The sequence below is a fragment of the Anticarsia gemmatalis genome, chromosome 8 (genome assembly GCF_050436995.1).
Source record: "Anticarsia gemmatalis isolate Benzon Research Colony breed Stoneville strain chromosome 8, ilAntGemm2 primary, whole genome shotgun sequence".
NCBI lineage: Eukaryota > Metazoa > Arthropoda > Insecta > Lepidoptera > Erebidae > Anticarsia > Anticarsia gemmatalis.
The window spans coordinates 11,697,780-11,722,772 of record NC_134752.1 but is presented as its reverse complement, the minus strand read 5'-3'; the positions used below and the strand labels follow the sequence as shown (position 1 = coordinate 11,722,772).

Sequence of the window (24,993 nt, the reverse complement as noted above, 5' to 3'; positions counted from 1 at the left end):
CTTATTTAAGTAAAATTATAGGTACCACTTTACCAATTGAATTACATTTTATGTTACAACTAGCTGACCCGCGCAACTTCGCTTGCGTCACTTAAGAGAATTAATCAAAATTTTCCCCGTTTTTGTAACATTTTTCGTTGCTACTCCGCTCCTTATGACTGTAGCGTGATGTTATATAGCCTATAGCCTTCCTCGATAACTGGGCTATCTAACACTGAAATAGTTTTTCAAATCGGACCAGTAGTTCCTGAGATTAGCACGTTCAAACAAACAAACAAACTTTTCAACTTTATAATATTAGTATAGATGAAAAATCTCTGCTCCCATTCTTCCTGGTAAGTTTTTACCATTAGCATAATTTTAAACACTCTTTTCATCACTGCAAACATTCCCGGCACAAACAATTCCACTTGAAAGAATTCAGAGTTGATTCTCAAAGCGGTAATAATGGCTAATTAACCTGAAAATACCAACAAAAACTGCAGCCTTTTTAAAAACTTTGGCCCATTCACACCTTCAAGACTTAAGGGAACAAGGAATAAAATGTTATTTGAAGCAATTTATTTTTATTGGGACATTTAAAACTCGAAGGATTTATACTAAAGACAGCAAAACATTTACTTTAGGGTTCCTTAAGAAAAGGGGTCATTGCTCTCAATGCTCTTGGTATATTTTGCACGTTGTTATTTATGCAAAATGTAAGTAAAATGTTAAAATCTGTTGATCCTTTTAGTTCATGTTTCACTGAAGCGCTACTTAGAAGGAGATGTTTTGTTCTATTCTTAGAATCTGTATGAAACGTGTGATGTTATGCCTTCACAACGCTTGTATTAAAATGGCCTTGAGAACTAGAAACACGGGCCGGGCAAAAAAAATGATTTTGAAATTTTCTGTAAAAAATTCTCAGTGATTGCCCTTAGTTAGGAAGTTGATGTCAAAGACCTCCGTGCCTCGGAGAGCACGTAAAGCCGTTGGTGGTGGGACCGACCTCGTATTGGTCGAGCCATTTATCCGTCGATATTATTATAAAAATGAGTTTGATTTTAATCTAAAGACGAAAATAAATGTTATTTATTATCTGTTTATTTATTTTCACCTATTAAGATCCGTGACTCATGGAATAGTCACTTACACAATCAATGTTTTGATATAGATTATTGGAGTTAATTTTAAATAAATGACTCATTAGTATTTTGCACACGTTTTATGTAAAATTCGGGCTTTTTTCTAACAGTTCTACCTAGTTTACAAGATTTTGTGAACTGTAGTTAAACACGTTGTGAGTAGCAATTCGATCGAAACGTCGCGTCGGGAAGCAAATAATTTCAAAATCTCATCACATGTAAGGCCCGTTAGCAATTTTGCATTACATTGAAAGTAGTAAATTTTTCTGTTCGGAAAATTTTCGTGAGTAGCAAAATCATCCTTTATTTGCCAAAAAAAAGTGCGTTTATATGATTTTTATACGTAAAAATGTACTAAAAAGTTTCCCTAAAGTTTTACCTTAAATGTCTCTATGAAGCTAAGTCTTGGTTTAGTTTTTACTCCTATGACAATACTTCAGAGATAACACAGTTAGTCAGGCAATTAGTCACATTTATTTAAGTACCGGCTTATCTTAGACCTGCATTTATGACTCTATTATTACATCATATACCTTTCTGACTCTCTAACTAGTAACATCATTTTTTTTTTGTACTTGACATATTACACAATGCTAACACGAAGAGTTTTAAGCTATGGCTTCAACGACACAGCCTAATAGCGTGTTTGTTTCACGACAGATACTTATTCCCGTTCAGAATTAAGACACTCTGCACAAATACGACTAAGCAGTCAGCCATCTATGAAAAATCAGCGCCTGAAGTTCTTAACCCATTGATCGATTACCGTCAGGTGATGAGCGACTGCCTTTGCGCGGCTCAGACCAAACAACCTGATACACATTATGCCTGTGATAAGGGAGGCTATAGGCAGAGGTCACCATTTACAGTATTAGTCGATATTACTAAAATATCGAACTACAATCTACATTTAACAAAAACCCTAATATGTTGCAAATTCCTCGCTAATTTAAAATTTGCCGTAACAGACTTAATCTCGTATCCAGTTTTGGCTACAGATCCCTGAAGGGAGGTAATTAGTCATTAAACTTCCTTGGGTTTCCAAGCGACTCCTACTAACATCCAACCAACATAACTTTACATTCTTTATGCACCTTATTTTGTAGGTGATAAAGGTTATTTTCCAATGTAAAATGAGTTGTAAAAGTTTGCAAAAGAGTGCCAAGTTTGAGTGGCCCCAGTTCTGCGTTAAATTAGTTGAACTTCGACTTTTTAAATCGGAATTATGAATACAACCTGACAGGTTTATGCTATTTGCATAGTTTTGTTTTACAAATTACTTCAGTGTAATTAGTTTTGCAAAGCTTACTACTTTTTTGAGGAGTTCTAGTAGACCAACGGGCTTATCACGTATCTCAGTCGACAGCTAGTGTACGTCAAATTTATGGTCACTATTCAGTACATTGCTGCTTTGACGTAACGTGTTAATCACAATATTCTAAGAGAGAAAACAATGTACAGCATAATGGCTTTCAAATGTTTGACAACTCAGATACGTGATAGCCCCCTTGGTGAGTTTGTGTGTGAGTTATTATGATCACAGCTACCAAGGTGATAAGAGGTTTTTTGATTCAGTTGTCTCGGATACAATAAAAACCTTTGTACTTATATGATTCTCTAATAATAGTAAATACAAAGCGTATGTGTGTGGTTTCTGTTATTTTATGCATTTTTCAGATCAGTCAAGTTTTACGCAGTTTCTTTTATAACAACTTAAACATAGTGACTTCGGCGTTCAGCACAAATTAAGTCGAAGTAGCAAATTCAGCCTAAACTACCTACACAACCTACAGAGGAAATATGTTTAGAAATAATATCAATATTCTACAACAGAATTTGATACTTAATTAGTGACTTTTCCACGAGACTGAGCAACCAAACTCTATTCAATCCTTCGCAGACAATAGATGATCAATATTTAGAATATACTCGTACAAGGACGTATCGTATATAATATTCTCATATATGAAGATACCGTGAATAGGAAAAGCTATATAATTTATACACAACGCAAACCATTTGTAAGAGGTAACACAGTTTGTGAAGAGACTTAGATGTGTAAGCATTTGGATGTGGCACGCATTTCTTATAATAAATACACCATTTTTTTTTCAGCTTCGAAGGTTACAGCGTTTTTATTAATTTTTCATACATATAATCTAATTTTTGTTAGCTAGCTACGCGTTTCCGCTAATGAAAAAGATAGCAGATTCCTTTTTATTATAATATGTTTTACATTTAATCAGGTATCTTCTTTAAAGCAAGTTATGAGGCAATTCTGAAAACATCATTAGTGCCAAACTGTCAAACAAGCCATGATATAGTTGATCTCGATTATTCCTCGCACAATAGAGACAATACCAACCAGAGTAAACAGTGCCCAAACATCAAGCAAATCAAGACGCAATCCTTGTGTAGGTATTATTAGAAAAGTTGTCTTTTTTAAAACAAAACAAAAAAATGAAATATAAATTGCCTTCTCAAATATTTCCAAGTCCCGGTACATAAGCAGTCAGGTTACACATGTTTAGTGATAAATGGTGTAACAATGGGACTTCATTAGCGTCCCGAGACACATTAATTAATTTCGCGTCATGGATTCTCCTCACGACGGTGTAGCGCGGTTCTGTGTGAGTTTCTCAATATGTATATTATTGTATATTGTTATGATGTTACTGTTTACTTCTCGTATTTACTAACACTATTTTGTAATTCTAAAGGAAAGCTTATACTAGGTTGTAGGCGGTTAAGAAAAGTACTTTTAGATACACTTTGTACCTAAATAAAGAAAGGTACCTACTCTTAAATATGGTTTCTATTTTCACGCGACAGATAATAGTCAATGATATTTTTACATTTCCATCCGTAAAATTCTACTTGGACTAGGTATAAATCTTAACATATTATTATTATACGTTATTTTCGAAGAAAACGTATGTGCATATCGTATCGGCTAAGAATTTATTTTGATGGGTATAAGTAATAATTTCTTATTCAAGTCGACTACCAAAACATTCAGTAATAACTAATTTTCTTTAACAAAATAAATAACTTCTTCAAATCGTTTCATCGTAGCGTCTATATAAAGGTCCACTCACAGCAAAACTTAAAACTAACTTATAACAAGACGGAATAACTTTACAACACGAATATTACAATTTTAATTCACTCCTCAAAACGTTGAGCAGAACTTTAATTAAGAAATAATTCTAAAGACAAAAGTGGCGACCATCCCGCCATCTGCCCGCGACTGTATTATGATCCAATGTTTTAATATTACTTAGAAATTTAATTAAATATTTCATTTACAGTTGCTTTTGTACAGGTCGATAAATTCTTGGTGCAGGATTTTAATCCGCTGGGAGAGGGAATTATTGTCGGCGTCTTTAAAGCTCTTAAATGATTTGAAATCTATGATTGCGTAGGTAATAAAGAAGACTTTGAATAACCCACTGTTAAAACTATAAAAGGCAACAATTATATGAAGAGATAGATATGTACGCACTATTACTATATAGAGAAAGCTAGACTTATACTTCTTTCGTTTATACAAATAACTACTATTCACACATCCCTATTAATAAGACTGGATAGAAAAAAAAGAACTAATCCCATTTTAAAATAAAGTTAACTAACACTTGAAATGTCACAATTTTCTTTTTAGAAAAGATACAGCCGGAGACAAGAACTAAGGTGAATGAACACACAGAAAAACAAGCTAAATATTTTATTTTATACCAAAATTAGTGCCTCCATTACCTATACGACCTGTCATAAATTATGTGATACGGTGACTCACTGTTCAATAAAGCTACATACACACATAGTCTCGTGCGCACTCCGTCACGTATATACCAAGGCTTATCAACGCATTACTCATTTCGCTTTCAAGTTGACCGATTACATGATAAGGAAACTTTCATGACGCATACTTTACATGAAATGTTACAACTAATAACTTTTAGATTTTTGCGTGGTCATTTACTATTATTGCGTGGAGACTAACAGGTGTGTTGAAATGTCAAGCTAAATCAAGGTAAATGCGTTTTATTGCGTAATCCTCGGTATAATGATATGATAATCACTAATTTCCCAACCCGCACTTGGCAAGCGTGGTGGACTCAAGGCCTAACCCCTCTCTTGTTCGCGAGGAGACCCTTGCCCAGCAGTGGGACAACAACGGGTTCAAAAAAAGATTATTTAAGCCTTTTTCAGGATGAACACTAAAAAACGTTTGAAATTGAACATAATATGCAAATAGTGACAAAATGGCAAACATACGAAAATTAAATGAATATCACTACGGATCCTATTCCATGCAAATTTAAGACTACAGTCTGTCATTTAAAGCAAACCCACCAACTGTTACCAAATAATTAAAAAACATTTTCTTCTATAAAAAAGATTTAACCAGTACTAATAATTACCCAGTCTAATATAAAGATACAGAAGTTTCACAACCCCCAAACTTTTAAAATCTAAATCCCACACACAAAGCAATCTCCACAAAACTCAATAATAAATCAATAACACAATTATGCGCATAATCTTACTTTAATACTTAATATCGAGTCTATAAATCAACAGGGAAGCTTTTTAACTCATTCAAATAAATTCAATTGGGACTTACTTGACTGACTAACACGGCAAGTCAGTTACAATAAAAACCATATCTACCATGCACTTGTACAATGAAAAAAGCACTTTATATCTATGATGATACGGTTGGTTAAAGCTGCAAGGGTATCGTGGTAGAATTTATCCATGGATTAAAGTCGAAATGGCTAAAGGAAGCGCGCGCCCAAATGGAAAGTATTAGATTATAGGCGAATCAATAAGGGGTAAATTTGCTCACTGGTTTTACAGTTAGACAGGCTTCAGGCTTGAATTAACGCCTAACGTAGTGATTAGAAGCAACGACGCTTTTGTCGACGTTTTTAGACGTGAAGGGTGCGTGCGGGAATTAGGGATGTTTATTTTAGGTGATTTGCGTTGGGGATAATACGTGAACTGGTAAACTGCAAAGGCTTTTTTTTTATGCTGACTACTTTTTGGATACTGTTGCTAACCGAAGACAGTATTATCAACATAGGCGCGATACTGTGGCCAAGCTATGGGATATTTTTATGATAAAATTAATTGCGAATGATCATTAAGATTTAGTTTTTTATTTTTTTCTTGTAGTTAACTAGCATATGCTAGTTCTGTGTATGTACTAGTCTTTCTTTCTTTCTTACCGTATGGTTAAGTAGTTGTCAACCTAATTTCAAAGTTGTTCAAGCCGCCCAAAACGTAGTGCCGTTTCAGAACCAATTTGGGGGTTTAATTTCCCTCTTTACATGAATAATATAGATACATATATCATCTATATAATACATAGTATACCAATGTCTTCTTGTTCTACACACAGAGAGACAATCGCACCAGACTCCTTTGTTCGCACACAATACAGTACACGCTGAAAGCGAAAACGTTAGTTTGCAAGACAATCAGAATTTCAGTTGAAACCAACTTTGTGCCGGCACCTAAACTATTGTTCAAAACAAATTTAATAAACGCATTTTAGTCCGAGTTGCGCCAAAATGCAACAAAGAAAGTCCGACTTAACAAAATCCTGTTTTGAAAGAAGTTAGTGCAAGTGACAAGCGAAAAGTGGGAGTGTATTTTATTTTGTTATAGGTACTGTTTATTTTTAAAATATTTATATCTGTCAGACTGTCTGCGTAACGTTTTCTGTAAATAAGATTTGAACCGAAATTGAGCACGTTTATAGTTTGATTCAACATAAGCAATTTTTTTTTATAAATCGTCTTTCTAAACATGTGAAATTTTAAATTGCACGAGTTAAGTAATTATTTACCATGCAAATGACAAACTTAATCATTTCATTACTGAGAACGTGTGTCCATTTTGTAATAAAAGGGATTAAAGGGATTAAACCTCTATGTAGCATTACGTGTAGTAGAAATTAAAGACTATTTACATTAGAAACTTAAAATACAATCCAATCTTCAAAATTAGGAGTTTGAACATTACTTCAAATAATAGTTATTTTAAAGGCCACTAGAGGGCGCTGTCAAATACATACAATAACAAATATTGCACCAGCGATAGCTAATGTCCTTTCGTACTTCAAAACCAAACAAATGATTTAAAAACCAACAAGGACTGTCAGACAAGATTACAACACTGTAAACAAAAATAACATTGTAAATAATATAAGTTTATCATCTAAATATATTCGTAGCAGACTTACATCGGGTCGGGTGAAAACCGGTTGTTTTTTTATACTTATTTAACGCATAATATTTGGTGTGGACGATCGAATTTAAGCCTGTGAGGCGGTTAGAAGTTTAAATATTTTGTCCGGTACAGTGTGTGTTCTTGTTGATTAGTTGTGGTGAAACTTAATTGAAACAATTGGGTAAGTAGGTACGATGTGTATATTGTGTATAAATATCTTTAGTTTGCTAAACCTTTGCTTTTCTATATGTAAAGTACACTCAGTGCTTTATTAATTATGTTGCTCTAATGTAGGACGAAAAATTGCCAAATACTGGCCAAAGACACCTTACCAAACTTTGTTTCTGTTGAGAATATTTACCCAGGAACGAGAATCGCATAATCGATTAAATATATTTAAGTATATTGAAATTGTGTTATTCTTCTTACTGTTTCTTTATTACATTTCCTTTGTTAGTTAAGAATTAAGGGTTTTTTATTATAAAACTGATTGTTTTTATTTGATAAAAGTGCCGATGTTTTGATTACCTAGCTGTTTTATCTAAAACATTTCGAACGGAGATCGAGGGGCTTAATCCGTGTTACAGAAATAGGTAATGACCAATGATCGATGACTGACTAGGATTAACTGATAATTCGCTATCACACGATTGTTGTTAAACAATAAAACTAATAGGTAACTGAGGGGGTGTAGATAATTCTATAGCCATTATTAGTAGTCAATAATAATGTCCTACGGCCCATATTAGCCAACGGCGGCCAGTTTGTGCATACGCCATTTATGGCGTGGATACAGTCAAATACTAATATAAAAAAACTAATATTTCTAGCACCAATTCTTTTCACAATCCTAATTTTAGGCGGATCAAGTTCAATCAAGATAATTATAAATTCAACCGTCGGGCAGTGTTTTGAATAAATTAATTAACAAGAAGCTATATCAGTATACAAATACTACCTGAACAACCTCTAAATATAGCCGAAGTATTTTTTATAATACTACTTACTTATGATTGATTCTATTCATGTTATAGAGAAAGGATAGCGGTTTAAAAATCAATTATAATTTACTATTTTTCCTCCGCAAACTACGTCCGCGTGGAATTTCCCGGGGTAAAATTATTCAATGTTTTAATCCAACTATATGCGTACTAAATTAATATAATAGCATAAAGAAACGGCCAGAACGGCACGGATCGGACAAATCATTGTTAAAAATATAAAAAACCAAAACATTATTATTATGTCAATCACTTACATAAGACCTCAACGTTACCTCAACTTCGTACTCAAACGGTTAATACCTAATAGGGTTCTATAGTCCTCAAAGCCGCTTAGCGCTTATTCCTTGAAGCTCGTCTACGAAAGTTAGCGGAAAGATTTAAAGTATTCATTATACGGGCGGCTGGCGGTGCTGATAGTTTCCACCAACTCTGCCGACCCTTCTCGCGTTAACAGACTAATAGCGACGCTAAACGTTACCTTATCTAACTTTTATAAGAAAAACTACCGCTAATTAAACTGTAGATTAGCGTTTTAACTTGAGTTTAGATTTAGTTTCTAGCGACTATTTGAGATAATTGCTGTTGAAAATAGTTTCAATCTTGCTGTGGTATTTAACTCTATGCACATTACATCATTACGCCTGTAATACGCTGAAGGCATAAGCACGTTTCGCTATTAATATTCTTGGTGCCATATAATAAAGGGCGTAGAGTCTACGGTACTGAGCATTTTGAAAAATATCGATCTTATTGAATAATATTCTTATAGAAATTATAAAATTTCGATAACACTGCCCAACCCGAGGTTAGAACACGAGGCCTCACGATCAGCGGTTGCAAAGTAAGAGGAAAAACAATCTAAGAGTTTTCTTTTCACACTTTCATCATCCGACCTATGTCCATTCTAGTCACTTCTGATTACACATGCCCGATAACATATCACTACCTGATACAGTTCAAAAACAATTTGTTCAAGCATTCATAAAATTTCCGGCGCTGATGTTATTGTAACAACCTTGCCTTACAAATACTGATTAATTAATGGATTAATTCATTTAAGGGCATCTAGTACCTTCTTAGTGCTTCATATGTTAAGTGCACGTGCACTAATGTGACTCCATTTTGATTATCTCGTATTAACTTATGACAGCTGTAATAAATTTTGTATTGTAATTATGTATCAAAATTATTATTTTATCGTTGCCTGCTTTAGGTAGTATAAGTACTGGGGGTACTAACATAACTTTTAACGTGTTCAAATTTTTTTTCCTAATGTCAAAGTTGTGACAATGTTTCTTAGAACTCTACCTCAAACTGCTAAACGATAACTGCCTCTATGGTCTGGTATTGTAGTGTGTCTGTTTATCACAAAAGTGTGGCCACAGGTCTGGTTCTGGCGAATCGATCCACACCAAAGACTTTTAGAAGTTATGTGTGTATTAAAAATAATTATCACTTGTTCCAACGGTGAAGGAAAACATCGTGATGCAACCTTGCATGCCTGAAAGCTCTTTAGAACAGTTCTGGAAGGTATGCAAAGTCCCCAACTCGCAATTGACCAACGTAGTGGACTCAAGGCCTGACCTTTCCCTCATTAAGGGAGGAGACCCTTGCCCGGCAGTGGGACATTAATGGGTTAAATTTATTATTATTAGTTATTAAAGTTTATAAGTACCTACTTACTAAAGTTTGTTCGGTGTTCAGTGCTTGTGCCCTTCAATGACTTGATTTGATTTTATCAGCATGTTAAGAACGGATTTGGAAAGCATAATAAACATGATTACAGATCTATGTAATAATAATAATGTGTTAATCATATTTTATTACAAGTTAGGACAAAGTGCAAGTTTTATTATAGTAATTGCGTCTACAGAAGATGAATTGCGAAATAAGCCGACATAACATCGCGTAAGAATATGTTAGAATTTGTTAGATTGAAGCCTAATTTTATTCTCATACTAGCTGACCCGCGCAACTTCGCTTGCGTCACACAAAAGAGAATGGGTCAAAATTTTCCCCGTTTTTTTTACATTTGTTACTGGTACTCTGCTCCTATTGGTCGAAGCGTGATCATATGTATAAGGCCTATAGCCTTCCTCAATACATAGGCTATCTAACACTGAAAGATTTTTTCTAATCGGACCAGTGGTTCCTGAGATTAGCGCGTTCAAACAAACAAACTCTTCAGCTTTATAATATTAGTATAGATGATACAAAAATTTGATTCTTAATTCTCGCATGGTTTTTGAGAATGACGATTTGCTAAAACGTTTCTCTTTGCACTTTTTGTTTTTTTTAAACCGTTACTGTCCTACAGCTGGGCAAGGTTATCCTCCCGAACGAGAAGGTTGCGCTTAAGGATAGAATTTTCTTATAGACGTACAATCTTTTATTTTATAGTAAGCATTTAAGACGAACTATGGACTACACACACGAATCTATAACACGTATTTAATATAAAACAATTAGCATTATATCTGTAGGTACAGGATTTAACTGTAAAATAATAAAAATATAGATAAATGATATTATTATTTATGATACACATCACATAAAATGAATAAGTGGTTGTACCTATCATCATTATGATAATACAAATCGGAAGTCAGCCGCATAACTTTCATTTGAAAACGTCGTGATAACGACGCAAGTTTACTTCTAAAAATGATTGTAAGATAATTGGTTGTTATTCACAGCAATTTAAGAACGATTATTTTCCGTGACGAATATTTAGTAATTTAATAGTATTTTAATAATGGTATAAAAGATAAAATGAGATAAAATACAAATATGCAAACAACAGACTCAAATTATAACAAACTCGAATTGACTATTGGTGGTTCGCACTATAATTTGTTCCGTGCGAATATCGACTTTCCGACGCAGTAATAGTGAATACCAATAACCACTGCGCTATGGAGGACGCCAGAGATTTTAAAACGGCTTAGCTTTCGATGTTTACAGAAAATATCATAACACCCTAAGCTCGATTCTCTACTACTATCGACTATCGACAACCGACTTGTCATCGAGAAATTTTGTATGAAAATCTGATCAGCGCCTCTGACGGGCGTCATAGGAACTATTTTGGCAGTACATTCTAAATGTCAAACTTTCGATACTTGATAGTACCGGCTGTACAGTAGCTCGATTCTCTATTACTATCGACTACTTACCGACAACCGACTTGTCATCGAGAAACTTTGTATGAAAATCTGATCTCTGACGGGCGTCGTAGGAACTATTCTGGCAGTACATTCTAAATGTAAAATTTTCGATACTCGACAGTACCGACTGTACAGAATCGCCCTAACTTTCTGTCTAAGAAGACGACAGTTACAGAATACAGAGACAAATGTGTGGCGGGCCCAAAAGCCATAGCTCATAGAAACCTGATTAGCAGCGCCACCTGTCGGTGAGCACATATAACTCATCTCGTAGTTTATTGTCTACCGTGCCTTACGATATTTCTCTGGTTGACGTGTTTTCGTTGAGAAATGACTGTCGTATGTTATTATGATACGTTGGTTTCGACAAGAATAGTGTAGGTAATGTAGGTATTCATATGAATACATAGTTTTGGTCAATATTGTCTGAGAAACGGTACAAGTTCTATTCGTCACCAGCTACTAATAACAAAATAGATACTTATTGGTTTAAGATCGTCTCACATGGCGTTCTTTGGTCTCTGCCTACCCCTATGGGAAAAATGCGTGAAGATTTTGAAATGCAATGAAAACTAATCTCTGTTACTACAAATGCGAAATGCAGAGTATAAGTACGCCTGATCGGATTACGATAAAATTTAGCAGGATGACAGATTTCATAGATTCCACTGTTATCGCCTTAAACATCCTCTTGGTTTCCGTTTAGTAAAATAAAACAAACTTGTATTTTTGTATGTTCTACGTGTAACTATGCTGTGACCATTAACAATTAATAAATAAAATACTTACCCTAAAAATTCTTTCTTATTTTTCTTTAAAAAAAGACAACTCCCGCACTAAGAACTGCCCTTGTGTCGCGGGGACTTTACAAATACACAAACAACAAACACAAGGTATAACCAGACCCAAAAAGCCTATTTGTGATTATTTGTGAATCGCACAAATAGTTGTTCCTTGTGGGAATCGAACCCGATTGACTTTCCGACGCAATGATAGCGTCGTGGTGACCTTAACTACTGCGTCACTGATGCCCGGCTTCTGAGTACATTTTGCGGCTGTTTATCTATTCAATAGCGGTTTTTTTTGTACGAGTTTAAACGCTATTGAATAGATAAACTACCGCTAAATGTACCTCAGAAACCGGGCAGTTCAAATGAAATACTATTTTCTTTTATTCATTTTATTTTTGATATTTAAAATGTACTGCCAAAATAGTTCTTACCAAGCCCGGTAGTAGCGCTAAACAGTTTTGTGATTTTTTTTATATCTAGCCAATTGACAATAGTCGATAGTAGTAGAGAATCAAGCCACAATATTTAAGACCTTGTGCCTAACCAACTATGCTGGGAAACAAATACTTGAAACTTGACACTTGGATAATCTCCTAACCGCAGGAGCATCAAGTTACTTAGTAAACCTTAGTTCGAATAAAACAAGAGTTCATTGAACTCAATATCCTGTCCTGATCTGTCCCTTCGGCATTTGTTGTGGTTTCAACAACCAGTGCAAACGTGTTATTTGTGTGACTGTTGAGTAAGTTTTAATTTTATTTTTCGTGATTATAATCGGGTACTTGACTATTGACTACTACGCCAAATCGGCTATTCGCTATGAAATGCTAAAAATACACTTAAGTACCTATAGAAATACGGTGTAGTGATGTCACAGTTTCTTATTTTTGTTGGTATCAAATGAGTATCAAGTAAAATGATTTAGTCTGTAACAATTACCATTTCAACATTATTTACGAATCTTTTACGAGTACCTACCTACAAGCTTATAAAATTTTCGTTAAACCATTTTCGGAGATTGTAGTACGAAGTATATGATAATATATACCTAATAGTTTACATCGTATTCTGTGCGTATTACTTAAATACAAAAGTCGGTCTGAAATGTTTTCACAGCCAAACTGAAAGACCAATTTGATGTAATTTTGCATTACGATAATTAAAGACCAGGACTTTCTAAAACAAAAATACTATTTATTTAATTCTTCATCGTTTTTTTATAAATCCAGCCATTTTTGAATCAGCATTCAGCAAGAAAACATTAACAAGGCTTTCTCTTGCTTTCGTAAAGGAAAACGGTGCCAAAACTAAATTCACAAATTCGCAGAGCTTGTTGAGATTAGAGGCAAAACCACTTGACATGTGCCGTTTGAAGACATGCCAACGTTTCATTATTCCGAGGACATGTTAGAACCTGTGTTAACTAGCGTTCAAGTACATCTTTAGGATTATAAATCGTTCTTGTCTATTGGATACAAGTATAGCTGCTTTGGACACGTTTGAGACGCATACAAAGTTTGATACTAATCATAAAGTTTAATATTTGTACAGCATAAGAGATTACTGCCCCTTATTTTTTTTTCGATTTACCAAATTTTAATTCCTTTTCGATAAATGGTTTGCATCTATTACTGTACGCTTTTAAAGACAAAAGGAAAGAAGCAACTCTATCTGCTGCATAAACCACATAGTTGCGTATATTCCTGAAACGTTAGATATTCCCTAACAAGCGTGAAAACCGTATCTCTATTACCAGAAAATGGCCGAAACCCTCCCCTAACTGCGCAACTTAGCTTTTAACCTATCATTACGTACCACACGTAATTATTAGGCATAGAGCCCACTTTAATGAAAAGGCAATAATCAGTCAAAGGCGCACCGTCGAGCAATTAAATGTACGTGTCGATAAAGACGAGTTTCCCTTGCGTATAACCGCCGCCACCCCTCCTCACCGCTCGTTAGCCGGTGTGACACTTCAAAGCAATCTCACCTTTGTTGCTCATCCACTTTGATCTCGACACGGATCGATTTAATTTTAGCTTTCTTGTAATTAAAATTGAGCAACCTCGGAATATTTCATTTCATTGCGCGCTGTCGGACAGAATTACGTGAGGACGTTTTCAAAATTAAGTTTAAAAAGCTTTCATCAAATTTAATTGGACACTGATGAGATGAGCTATAAGCAATATTCATTTAGCAATACAGCAGTCAGGGACTTTTCAGCGGCAGTTTTGGACATTATAATGATCAAAAAGATTTTAAAACAAACATTTTGTTAAAATGTTTTGAATTTGATCAACATAATATGTTTTCGTGTCATTAAAGTCACAGTACACATCACAAATCATAATTATGTCTTTTTTGTTACCGTCTTGCTTGCTATCTTCTACTTTACTAATCGGAAACCTGATATCCGCTGGCTACAGGACGTAAAGGATTATTTCCATCATTATCCTCGCTATAGATATACTGACTGATAAATTTCTCTTTCAGCCCGTAGCACAAATACAAGGAAATATTGAAACTACATACTTAAACTTGAATCACTCAAACTATATACCTAAAATTCCTTAATTAATCATGACTACTCATTATTGTTATGATAAATGTGCACTCAGTCACGTGTTACAAACGCCTTACACTCATCGTTGCTCTTGAACTGAACGACTTGTACTAAGCACTTGATTAGAGACAATTTAAGTGCATGTGTACTTACTGGACCGCTGTAAGGCCTGTGTACACGTGCTTTCGTATAATAGTGAATGCCACGTACAATAGCACGAGGTAAGTGTTGTTCGATAAAAAAGCAATACTTTAGAACATTAATATTAAAACATTATTTTTATGTACCAAACCATTCGGACTAAAGCTAAAAAATCGAGACCTGCAATTTCTGCCAGGCGGAATTTAATACCTTTGATTGCAGTCTAGCGAATCTTTAATGATATCATTGACGATAGTTCAATTTCTTTTCCAGCACCTTAACACTAGCTATGGTCATAGCATCGGTAGCCCTCCACACCTCTGTTGTACCAGTTATCGCCGGTCAGACCATCATATTCATTGAGACGGTATTCATACAGATTAACGCACCAAAATACCTGCCTCCAAGGCGCAGTGGTTTAGGTCGTCACGCCGCTACCATTGCGTCGGAAGATCGTGGGTTCGATCCCCACACCGGACAATTATTATTTGTGCGATCCACAAAAAATAATTATCAGGTCTGGTTGTACTTTGTGTCCGTTTTTTGTATGTTTGTAAATGTCCCCGCAACAGAAAAAAAACAGCAATTCTTAGTACAGGAGTTGTCTTTTAAAAAGAATGAACGAAAAAAACCTGATGTTACAATTTCTAAACAAAAAAAGCCCTAAAATATTCTTCGTCATAGTTAATTTGCACAAACAGTTAATATCGCCAAAACCATATCCATTCATATATATATATTCGCTTAGCCTTTGTTCCAAACTATGTTGGAGTCGGCTTCCAGTCTCACCGGATGCAGCTGGATACCAGTGTTTTACATGGAGCGACTGCCTATCTGACCTCCACAACCCAGTTACTTGGGTATTAACACGATACCCTTCGGTAAGACTGGTTGTCAGACTTTCAAGCTTCTGACTACTGTTAACGACTGTCAAAGATCTTCGAAAATGACAGCCGGGACCCACAATTTAACGTGCCTTCCGAAACACGGAGGAACTCGATATGTATAAGATGGTCACCCATCCACGGAACAACCTCGGCAAGCGTAGCTTAACCTCAGAGATCGATCCGTGCGGCTGTTGTAAACTAAGCCACGAGCTCCTATCCATTCATGATGACTGAAATTCGTTAATATATTCAAAGGCTCGTATTACAGTGGCAATGATTTCCGTCCGTCAGTCGGTCTGTCACCGATTCATAATTACTCAGCATTTATTACGATTGCCATTCGAACCTCATTTTGATAGGATATGAACTGATTCCGGTTGTTTATTTATGAAAATTATTACCTTTGATGTTGTAACGTTTGATGGAAGCTTCAAATGATTTGGATATCGATTTCAATCAATATCTTGACTTCAAAAGGATTTAAGGATATTCTACTAATATTATTAATGCGAAGGATTCTGAATTTGTTTGAATTTCTTACGTATAGCTTTCGTAAGTTTCGCTTACACAAAAGCTACCGAACATGACTGTAATGAATTCAAATATTAGAATTACCATTGGGAAGTAGTTACTATTTCACGGAAAATTAATAAGTTGAATCCTAACTTATTGCTTTTTTCTCATATAAAATCGATCAACTTTACAGAGAAAGAGAAGATTTTGAGAAATATTACATTAACGAATCCAAGTATTCTGATATTTGTACCCATAGTCTTGTAATGTATTCCGTAACCTACCCTATTTATTTCTGCCCATACAAACACAACCTTTGTCCTTGTCCTGTAGAGGCACAACAATCAGTTCTATTTATATGAAGACTATATTATTATAACATTGTATTTCCAGGAAAATATGGCCTCACTAAAGTTCCCGTACGAAATAAAAACCGTGACGGAAGAGGAGGACAAAGTTATAAAGAAGTATTATAAAGGTAAGGTTTAAACGTAAGCCCATCCCTAAACTATCCTTGTTTGTGATTATCTTACTTGATAACGGTGAATAAAGTGCGAAATACGAATACAAAAAGAAACAATACAGAAGTTGCTTCCGGTCACCTTTACATATTAGGTCGGAGAAAAAGTCTTTTCGCATTATAGTATGTATGAACTTGTAATAAAATCTTTTCTCTACACAAAAAGCTCGATATTTGGGTACTTCACGAGTTCACTGAAAGAAACCAAATAAACCGTGTACGAGATTTGTGATTCTTGAAGCCAAAGAGATTTTATTACAAGTTCATACATATTAAGTTCATGCATACATACATATAATGCGAAAAGATTTTTTCCCCGACCTAATATTTCAGTTAAACTGTTTCTGTTTGCTATAGTTATTGTACGATACAGCACAGGGCACAGAGGTCTTTAAAAAAACGGTATTCTTTTCGTATACCCTACAAATTCTTAGTAAATATTTTTTCAATTGAATCTTTAATCCTCCTTAATGTAATTCTACTTTTGTTTGTTCTATGGTACTTTGTCCACAGACTATGTGAAGCCGTTCATCCGCGTCGGACCTTCAGGGCACATCTCCATGGCAGGGTACGGAGACGACGCCGCTGCGATATACAACCTGGAGGTCAGACCTGATGATGTCTGGGTCACTAGCTACTCTAGATCTGGTAAGACTATCAACTTACATGCAGTATTCGCAAGAAGAAAAAATAAATGTTTAGTAATACATAATTGAAAAAGTGTTCCATATCCATTAAGAATGAAATTCCTGAATCTAGGATTTAATTCGGCATCGTATGTGTATGGCTACAGGCCACTTAACATTACTTGGAAAAAAATAGGTCCCGCCTGTTTGAATGCCTGGCAATGAACCTTTGCAAAGTTATAAAATAAATGTTGTTTTTCAGGAACCACTTGGATCCAAGAACTGGTGTGGCTGGTTTCCAACAACTTGGATTTTGAAACTGCGCGATCAGTCTCCATCGTGAAAAGATTCGCTTATATTGAGTAAGTGTTCTTTGATTCTCCTGTATCTTACTTACTTACTAGCCTCCTAGCACAGGTATATGTTTTACTTAAAAGGAGGCTCTAATGTAAGATTCACTGTAAAAGCTGTACCAGTTTCTGAAATAAACATTTTTAATTTTTTAATTTTAATTAACTTACTTACTTACAGACCCATTGCTGGACACAGATATAGACTAGGAAAGAGAGAGAGATTAGGAGTCATACCTTAACGCAGATACTTTGACCATTGTTGATATATTATTATGCCATCACCCTCTCCTTCAACAAACGCAAGGGCGGAAACTGCGAGACTTGAGGCACAACTCTTTCAGTTCCAGAACTCGCGGCTTACGATATCTCGACCTCACTTAGAGCATATTAATGTAGACTTCGAAAAGGGGTCTGTAACGTTTTTGTGTAAATAACTTTTAACAATCTTGTAAGATATCTTGAAAATCATTTTCCACCGATAAAATAAAACAATCGCAATTTGATTTGTTATTTTCTGAAATACTGAATAACTCGGACAAAAATAGTTCTTCTATCTACATATATTATTGTAGGCATTTTATTCATATCTAACACTTAACACCATTTTATCTTTCACATTTACACCAGTCGTTAAAATTACTTCCTACATTTTTAGTGTTAAAGTACATCTCGTGATAGATGTAGGTACACGATAACATTTACATTGATACCATAAACAATAAACGTAGCAAAAACATGATAACGAAAATTCATAGAATTTTCATGCGTTGTAATTTTTGTATGAATTAAATTGTATGTGATTGTGCACCTTAGAAACTATATTTAATTAATATCTTTAATTATTTATTATCACGTGAAATGAATCGGAATATTCATTCAATGCTTTTAACCTTTACTTTTTTTTGTTTAATACATAGAGACTGAGCGGTATTATATGCGATTTATGAACACGATATCTCGGGTTCAGTGGATATTATTATTTCTTTTGGGTTATTATATTTCTAAGTAGTGGTCTCGAATTCGGCAACGTGTCTATTATTTTATGGCAATAAGCTCCCAAAAACAAAAGAGCAATACCTTGAATTGTGGAAAAAGTGTGTAATTTCATTTCACAGCATGTAAAAGTAGCGTGATGTCATAAAAAAACATGATATTTATCAATATAGGTATTAAGTATCTATAATCAACTATCGTCATAGCTAAATCTCCGTCTATAAAATAATGAGGGAATGAAAATCGAGTGATTAACACATTACTTGACTATCAACACATTGATATCTTGCAGATAATTTATACAGATATTAAGATAGTCCAGTACATGTGTACTAAATGTATTTTGATCGTTATGTAACGAGTTTGTTTGTACTTAAAATTAAACTAATTTGTATTGAAATTTACTTAAATAATGTAAGGATTATGTTGTTAGACAATTAATTCGATGACAATAACTTATTGGGCGAATTTAACCCTCTCCATTGCGAGCCTATCAAAACATAAAAATGCACTTCGATTACTTAAACCTAATAAATTTATTCGACATTATTTACGAAAAAGAATTTTAAAAGCTAATTTAAGTAATTATTATTTTTAAAATTACATTAAGTAATTATTTTTTTATAAATTATTTAAAGAAATTTGGTAACTGAAAAACAGAATCTCCGGTTTTGGAATTGTACGTATAAAGGTAATTAAATAACGTCGATTGTAGCATCAATTTCAGATCATATCATTTAGAATTATGAGATTTAGCGTGAAATTACTCACGCACAATAAATTCTTTCATATTTTTCCTGAAGAATATTTTTTACAAAATATTATAATGGCCTGTCAAAAGGGTACAAGATAGATGACTCGTTAAAGACCCAAATAAATGTCGTAAGAAAGAGTTTTGTTTGAACAAAAAGGTTGTATATTGTTTCTGATTATTAAAGGCTATTTTTAAACACATCAATTTTGAAACAAAGAGGTGACACATGTCCTGCTTTTCATAGATAGGAATGACTAAAATGCTTTCCAAAATTAAACTAATCTTATTGGGTTTGTTTAAATTTCTTTGCATTCAGTTAATTTCAAACTAACTGAATGCTCGTTACTAATACGTCGTTGTAATTTATCAAGGTTCCATCCGAAAGAGATGCTGCAATCCCTTTACACAATAGAGTGTGCATCAAAATTTGTAATAGTTATGCAGCTTATCAGTATCTTTTGAACATAACTTTACCAGCTTTACACATTTTTTTCTCTGCACCTATAGGAACAGCCAGATGTCAGTCCCAACTTTATATATTTAGATACAATTGGATACAATCATATACATATCAATCAAAGTGTTTTTTGTATAACCTACAATCCGCTAATCCGTGTAATTAATCATTATAATTAATTCTTATGTCCTTATTATGTTAAATATCATTGTTATTGTTTGTCCAAGCATTATCTCTGATGTACTGACCGCGATACGTCTGTCGTTGCCGAGTGCCGATGACATCTCATTTGTGCTCCTTGAATAACTCCTTGTGTCACGTAGGCACGATTTTGACTTAACGCTTGAAACTACTTATAGAAATTAAAGAAATTAGAAAAATATTAGAAAGCCTTGACACTCACTGTTTATCTGGTGTAACAAATAATAATTCTGTGTATTTCCAAAATAAAATTGCTGCATCATACATGCCACAATCAGAGAACTTACCGATTTACAAAATTCTGAATTTTGTTTTACTCCACCAACCGCAAACCTAGTACACAAGGCTCGCTACTAAATAATTGGACTTTAGAGTAAGAATAGGTTATATCTCAAATTAGTTGCTCAATTAAAAAGTCGCGAGACAATGATCAAATGTCATTTTACTTGGGCATTAAGCCGTAATAATCGTGGGTTTAATTTTTACGGATAAAAACAATTTTTAAAATGGGTTTTAAATATTAATTTTACCCGATCACCTTTTAAGGACAATATGTAAGAGGGTCCACTATGGTGCAGGCTAGTTGATGGACTTTCCATGGACAGTTTTATGACTTCCCATAGGTACCTATTTCTTGCCCACAATATTTTCCCTCACGCATTGCTATCTTAGTAAGTTATAACGGAAGGCACAGGCTTTAAACTTTTAACTTAAATAAAAGACTGGCCGTCATATTTTTATTGATTCTTCATAAATGCAGCATTCAATTACCGATATGAGCAACTACGTAAGTCTGAGTATAGCTCAAGTAGCAAACAAGATTGCAAGTCATTACGACCAACACAATACTTTTTATCTAATAAATGGATTACTCAGAGTAAAACTTTGACATATTTTCCTACAGTATATTTCCTTATCTATGGGATCTTTGATATTGACACATATTTGTATGTAATGCAATTTTTGCACTCGTAAAAAAAGATACATATGTCTTCAAAAACATTGTATATTCTTAGGACGAAACATTTTATTTTTGTTGTCTCCGTCGCCACAATAGGACTTAAAAACCATTGGAAATGAACAATACAACTGATGCTTAGGGCAAATTTACTAAACTAGGGCGAAGTACTAGTCTGGAGGTTCCACTTCTGATTTATTAATCCCGTAAATATACCTAAAATTATTGAATACAAAGTCCACTTTAAAAAACCATGTTATAATTTCCTTATATCGAAGCAATATAAAATCGATTTATAGATCAGTGATAATAAAACACTATCTTTTATCACGACATCTTGACGTAAGACACACAATAATTATTGACGTAGACTGTATTACAACATGTTAATTCTAATGACCTATAATTTTATTATCAATGTTTGATGTTAGTGATAATTTTGAAGGATCTCTACCAAAAATCTGGGCATTATGATATATCGAAAGATTAGATTTAGACAGTTTTTAGTCTAGACTAGTTTTTGTTAGCAAACATAAATTCGTACTGATTTTTAAAACTTTCTTTTAATAAATAAGCATCTTAGGAAGAAAATAAATAGTGAAATCTAGTTTTAAATCGTTGCTTTTATCTCCAAACATCGTTCTAAACGTAAACTTCCATTTTAAAATCCTGCTTAACTTTACAAAGGGCGAAGCACTATGAACTTTATTAGATAATCCTTATCGCTAAAGTTCAGTCTATAACTTGTCATAGGTACCCGACGCAAAAGCCAGAGATAAGGGAAGACGGGCATGGAGCGACGTTCGAAGACTTCCGAACTTTGCCGAATGTGACGTCACCGCGTTATGTCAAATCACATCTGCCGCTGTCACTTCTCCCGCCAAAATTACTTGATACAGCCAAAGTGAGTGAATCCCTAACTTTATTATTCGGATAAAGGAATTGTTCGTGCATCCCTAAAATTTTAAGGCCCTTCCTTTATTCTAATATACCGACTAAGTAGTGGTACTTATTTTGTTAATTTATGCCTATTTTTTTCCCCCTGAAGACTGGTGTAGTTGGTAGTGTATGCTCTACAGAGGATTCAGGCTCGAAACCCGGATCGGGTAGTCTTTTCATAATTATATTAGAACATTTCTCAATACAAGCCCGACATTTGGCGGAATTTTGCCGGCGAAACATGGGTGTATTTCATACATTCTAATTCGGGCATAAGGCAAGACGTATTTATGTTTTTTTTTTAAATCTTTTTTAATTTCTAGGTGTTCTACATAGCCCGTGATCCTCGGGATGTGGCCGTATCTCATTTCTTTGCACACAAACTTTTCCGATATTTCGACGACAATGTCCAGTTCAAGGAATTCTGGGACCTCTTTAGAAAAGACTTAAGTGAGTGACCATTGACTGATCTTTATTACAATTTTATAACGATAAAAATAATACATTTTCACTTTGTTTTTAACCTGTAATTCCCCAAAAAAATAAATATTGAAAATAATAAAAAAAATACTTTAATTATTGTTTTCATTTAATATTCTTTTAGAGTAGCTCAATAAGATAAAATTATGCATTAAAGCAATCGGTAAATAATTAATTAGTAGGTATATCGGTACAATGTCAATGTTTTTCCGCTTGTGATGTTTTGACGATGAGATTTTTTTAGGTTTTCTTTAGGTAATTCTGTATGTTAGAGCTGCATACAATATAGTTACCTTATTTGTTTTAATATTTATGTTTCAGTCCTACACACACCAATTTTCCCTCATGTTAAGGAAGCTTGGGATAAGCGCGAAAACCCCAACCTCATGTTTCTGTTCTACGAAGAAATGCAAAATGTGAGTACTTAACTTACCTGCTGTATTAAAAAAAATATTGCAGATACGTTACCAAATAATATTTTTAAATAATTTCAGGACTTACGTGCTGTAATAGACCGAGTGTGCAAGTTTCTAAACAAGGAGTACACAGACGAACAAAAACAACAATTAGCTGAATACCTGAATTTCAATAACATGAAGAAGAAACCCATGATCGAAACTAAACAAGAAGATAAGGAGATTACTTTCTTTAGGAAAGGTGAGGACTAGAGCCATAGTCTAAGCTATCTTGGCAAAGGAAGACTTTGACTCACTTGAGCCAACTTAATAACTAGAGGAGTTACTTAAAAAGTAGAGGAATAGAATTTCTTTTTAGTGGAATAGACATTCTTCTTATAATTGCTTCAGTCCAACTTAATGTCCACTTATTCTTTCAGGAAAGTCAGGCAACTGGGTGCAATACTTCGATGAAGAGATGACGAAACAGGCAGAAGAATTCATGGAGAAGAACTTAAAAGAAACGGACATGCGCTTCCCTGAAGTAGGCTCCAAATAAAAACTTGTGTCCAATAAAAATAATCCAATAAAAAATAAAAATATTTTTAGTTCCACAACACTGGCATTATTATAATGCCAATAATAAGTAAGCTTTATATAAACATGTTTAATTTTTTTTGTCTACTCCGATTTTTTTTTATTTTTACCTACCTCTTTAATAAGAGGAGCTAACGGTAAAAAAATCTTCAAAACTATTCCTATTTTAAAATCGCAGCTCATTATCGTTCCAAAGCCTAGTATTAAAACGAAGGCTTTGGAACGGCTTCATACAATAGTACAAACAAGAGCACTTATCGAATGCATTGTCGCGCAAATTGCTACTCAAGCGACTGCGAAGCGCATAGAGACAACAATTATTTGCTAATAGCTCTATACAGGCTTTGTACTGGCTCTATGCGACGATGTGGCGGGAAACGAAAATGGCGGAATATAAAGCTGGCTGTAAAACAAGTTAATTAGGTATCTAATTATTGTTTTGTGATATGCATGCGTCTCTTTTTGAAGAAAGAAGAAGATTTATTGTAGAACGGCGAAACCCTCATTGATGTATTTATTTATAAAATTTGTATTGCTTTCCATACCATTTTTGATCTAAAAATTTTTGTTCAGCAACGGGACACAGACTCAGACCAATTAAAAAAAACTGAATGTCACCACTTATTTAATTTATTCTCGTGCTGATACTGATTGTAATTCATCATTAATTTTAATTGGTTTCTATGGAATTGACGTCGTCAATTTAATAAAAGGCTTAAAATAACACGAAACATTGTATTTAATTGTAAGTTGCAGACAGCTCATTCTATTTAAAAAGTAAACATTGCAAATCGAAAGAAAACTTGTGAATATTTGAACGAGACAAGATTAACTTTTCGGCTACACACTACACGGACGGAGTTTAAATAAACATTCGAAAAAGGTTGCATCGTTTGTATTTATCTACCGAGACTTTATCGAGAAGTATTGTTACTTAATAGAATTTTAAAAAATGGCTAAACTATACCGATCTGTGATTTAAGTAGTTTAACGCAGAAAATGCTTTAATATAAATATAACTTAAAAAATATCTAAGTTAGTTACAAAATTACCTACTTGGTTTTTAGAAGAATAACATAGGATTTATGCGTGACTTTTTTTTAACCTGCTAGTTCGATGGTTTAAAAAAAAACATTTCAAATTTAGAATAGACGAAAAAAAGAAAGTCGAGGCCGTGCTAGTGCTACATAATTATTTCAAATTTAATTTAATTTACGGTGATGTGTTACGAAATGTTATTATTTTGTCAAGAGGCTGTTAAATAGGGATAATTATTACTGTACTTAG

The 24,993-nt window shown here is 34.1% G+C and overlaps 1 protein-coding gene across 2 annotated transcripts; it reads left to right on the top strand.

Annotated features, from left to right (window-relative positions):
• Window positions 1-7,396: 7,396 nt before the first annotated feature.
• LOC142974584 (sulfotransferase 1 family member D1-like) lies at window positions 7,397-23,711 on the top strand. Of its 2 annotated transcripts, none has more exons than XM_076117001.1 (9): window positions 7,397-7,548; window positions 16,827-16,911; window positions 17,467-17,601; window positions 17,842-17,941; window positions 22,049-22,199; window positions 22,558-22,684; window positions 23,036-23,130; window positions 23,209-23,371; window positions 23,550-23,711. In XM_076117001.1, the coding sequence occupies exons 2-9, from the start codon at window positions 16,833-16,835 to the stop codon at window positions 23,666-23,668; spliced, it is 969 nt and encodes a 322-aa protein (XP_075973116.1). In that variant the 5' UTR covers window positions 7,397-7,548; window positions 16,827-16,832; the 3' UTR covers window positions 23,669-23,711. The 2 variants fall into 2 exon arrangements, with proteins under 2 accessions (XP_075973116.1, XP_075973117.1); XM_076117002.1 differs by lacking the exon at window positions 7,397-7,548 and adding an exon at window positions 13,028-13,071.
• Window positions 23,712-24,993: the final 1,282 nt, after the last annotated feature.

Bases quoted from the DNA above. Each gene is read 5' to 3' on its own strand.
- LOC142974584 (XM_076117001.1), top strand. From the start codon at position 16,833: ATGGCCTCACTAAAGTTCCCGTACGAAATAAAAACCGTGACGGAAGAG. The intron at 17,602-17,841 runs GTAAGACTATCA...GTTGTTTTTCAG, and splicing joins CACTAGCTACTCTAGATCTG to GAACCACTTGGATCCAAGAA. The intron at 23,372-23,549 runs GTGAGGACTAGA...TTATTCTTTCAG, and splicing joins GATTACTTTCTTTAGGAAAG to GAAAGTCAGGCAACTGGGTG.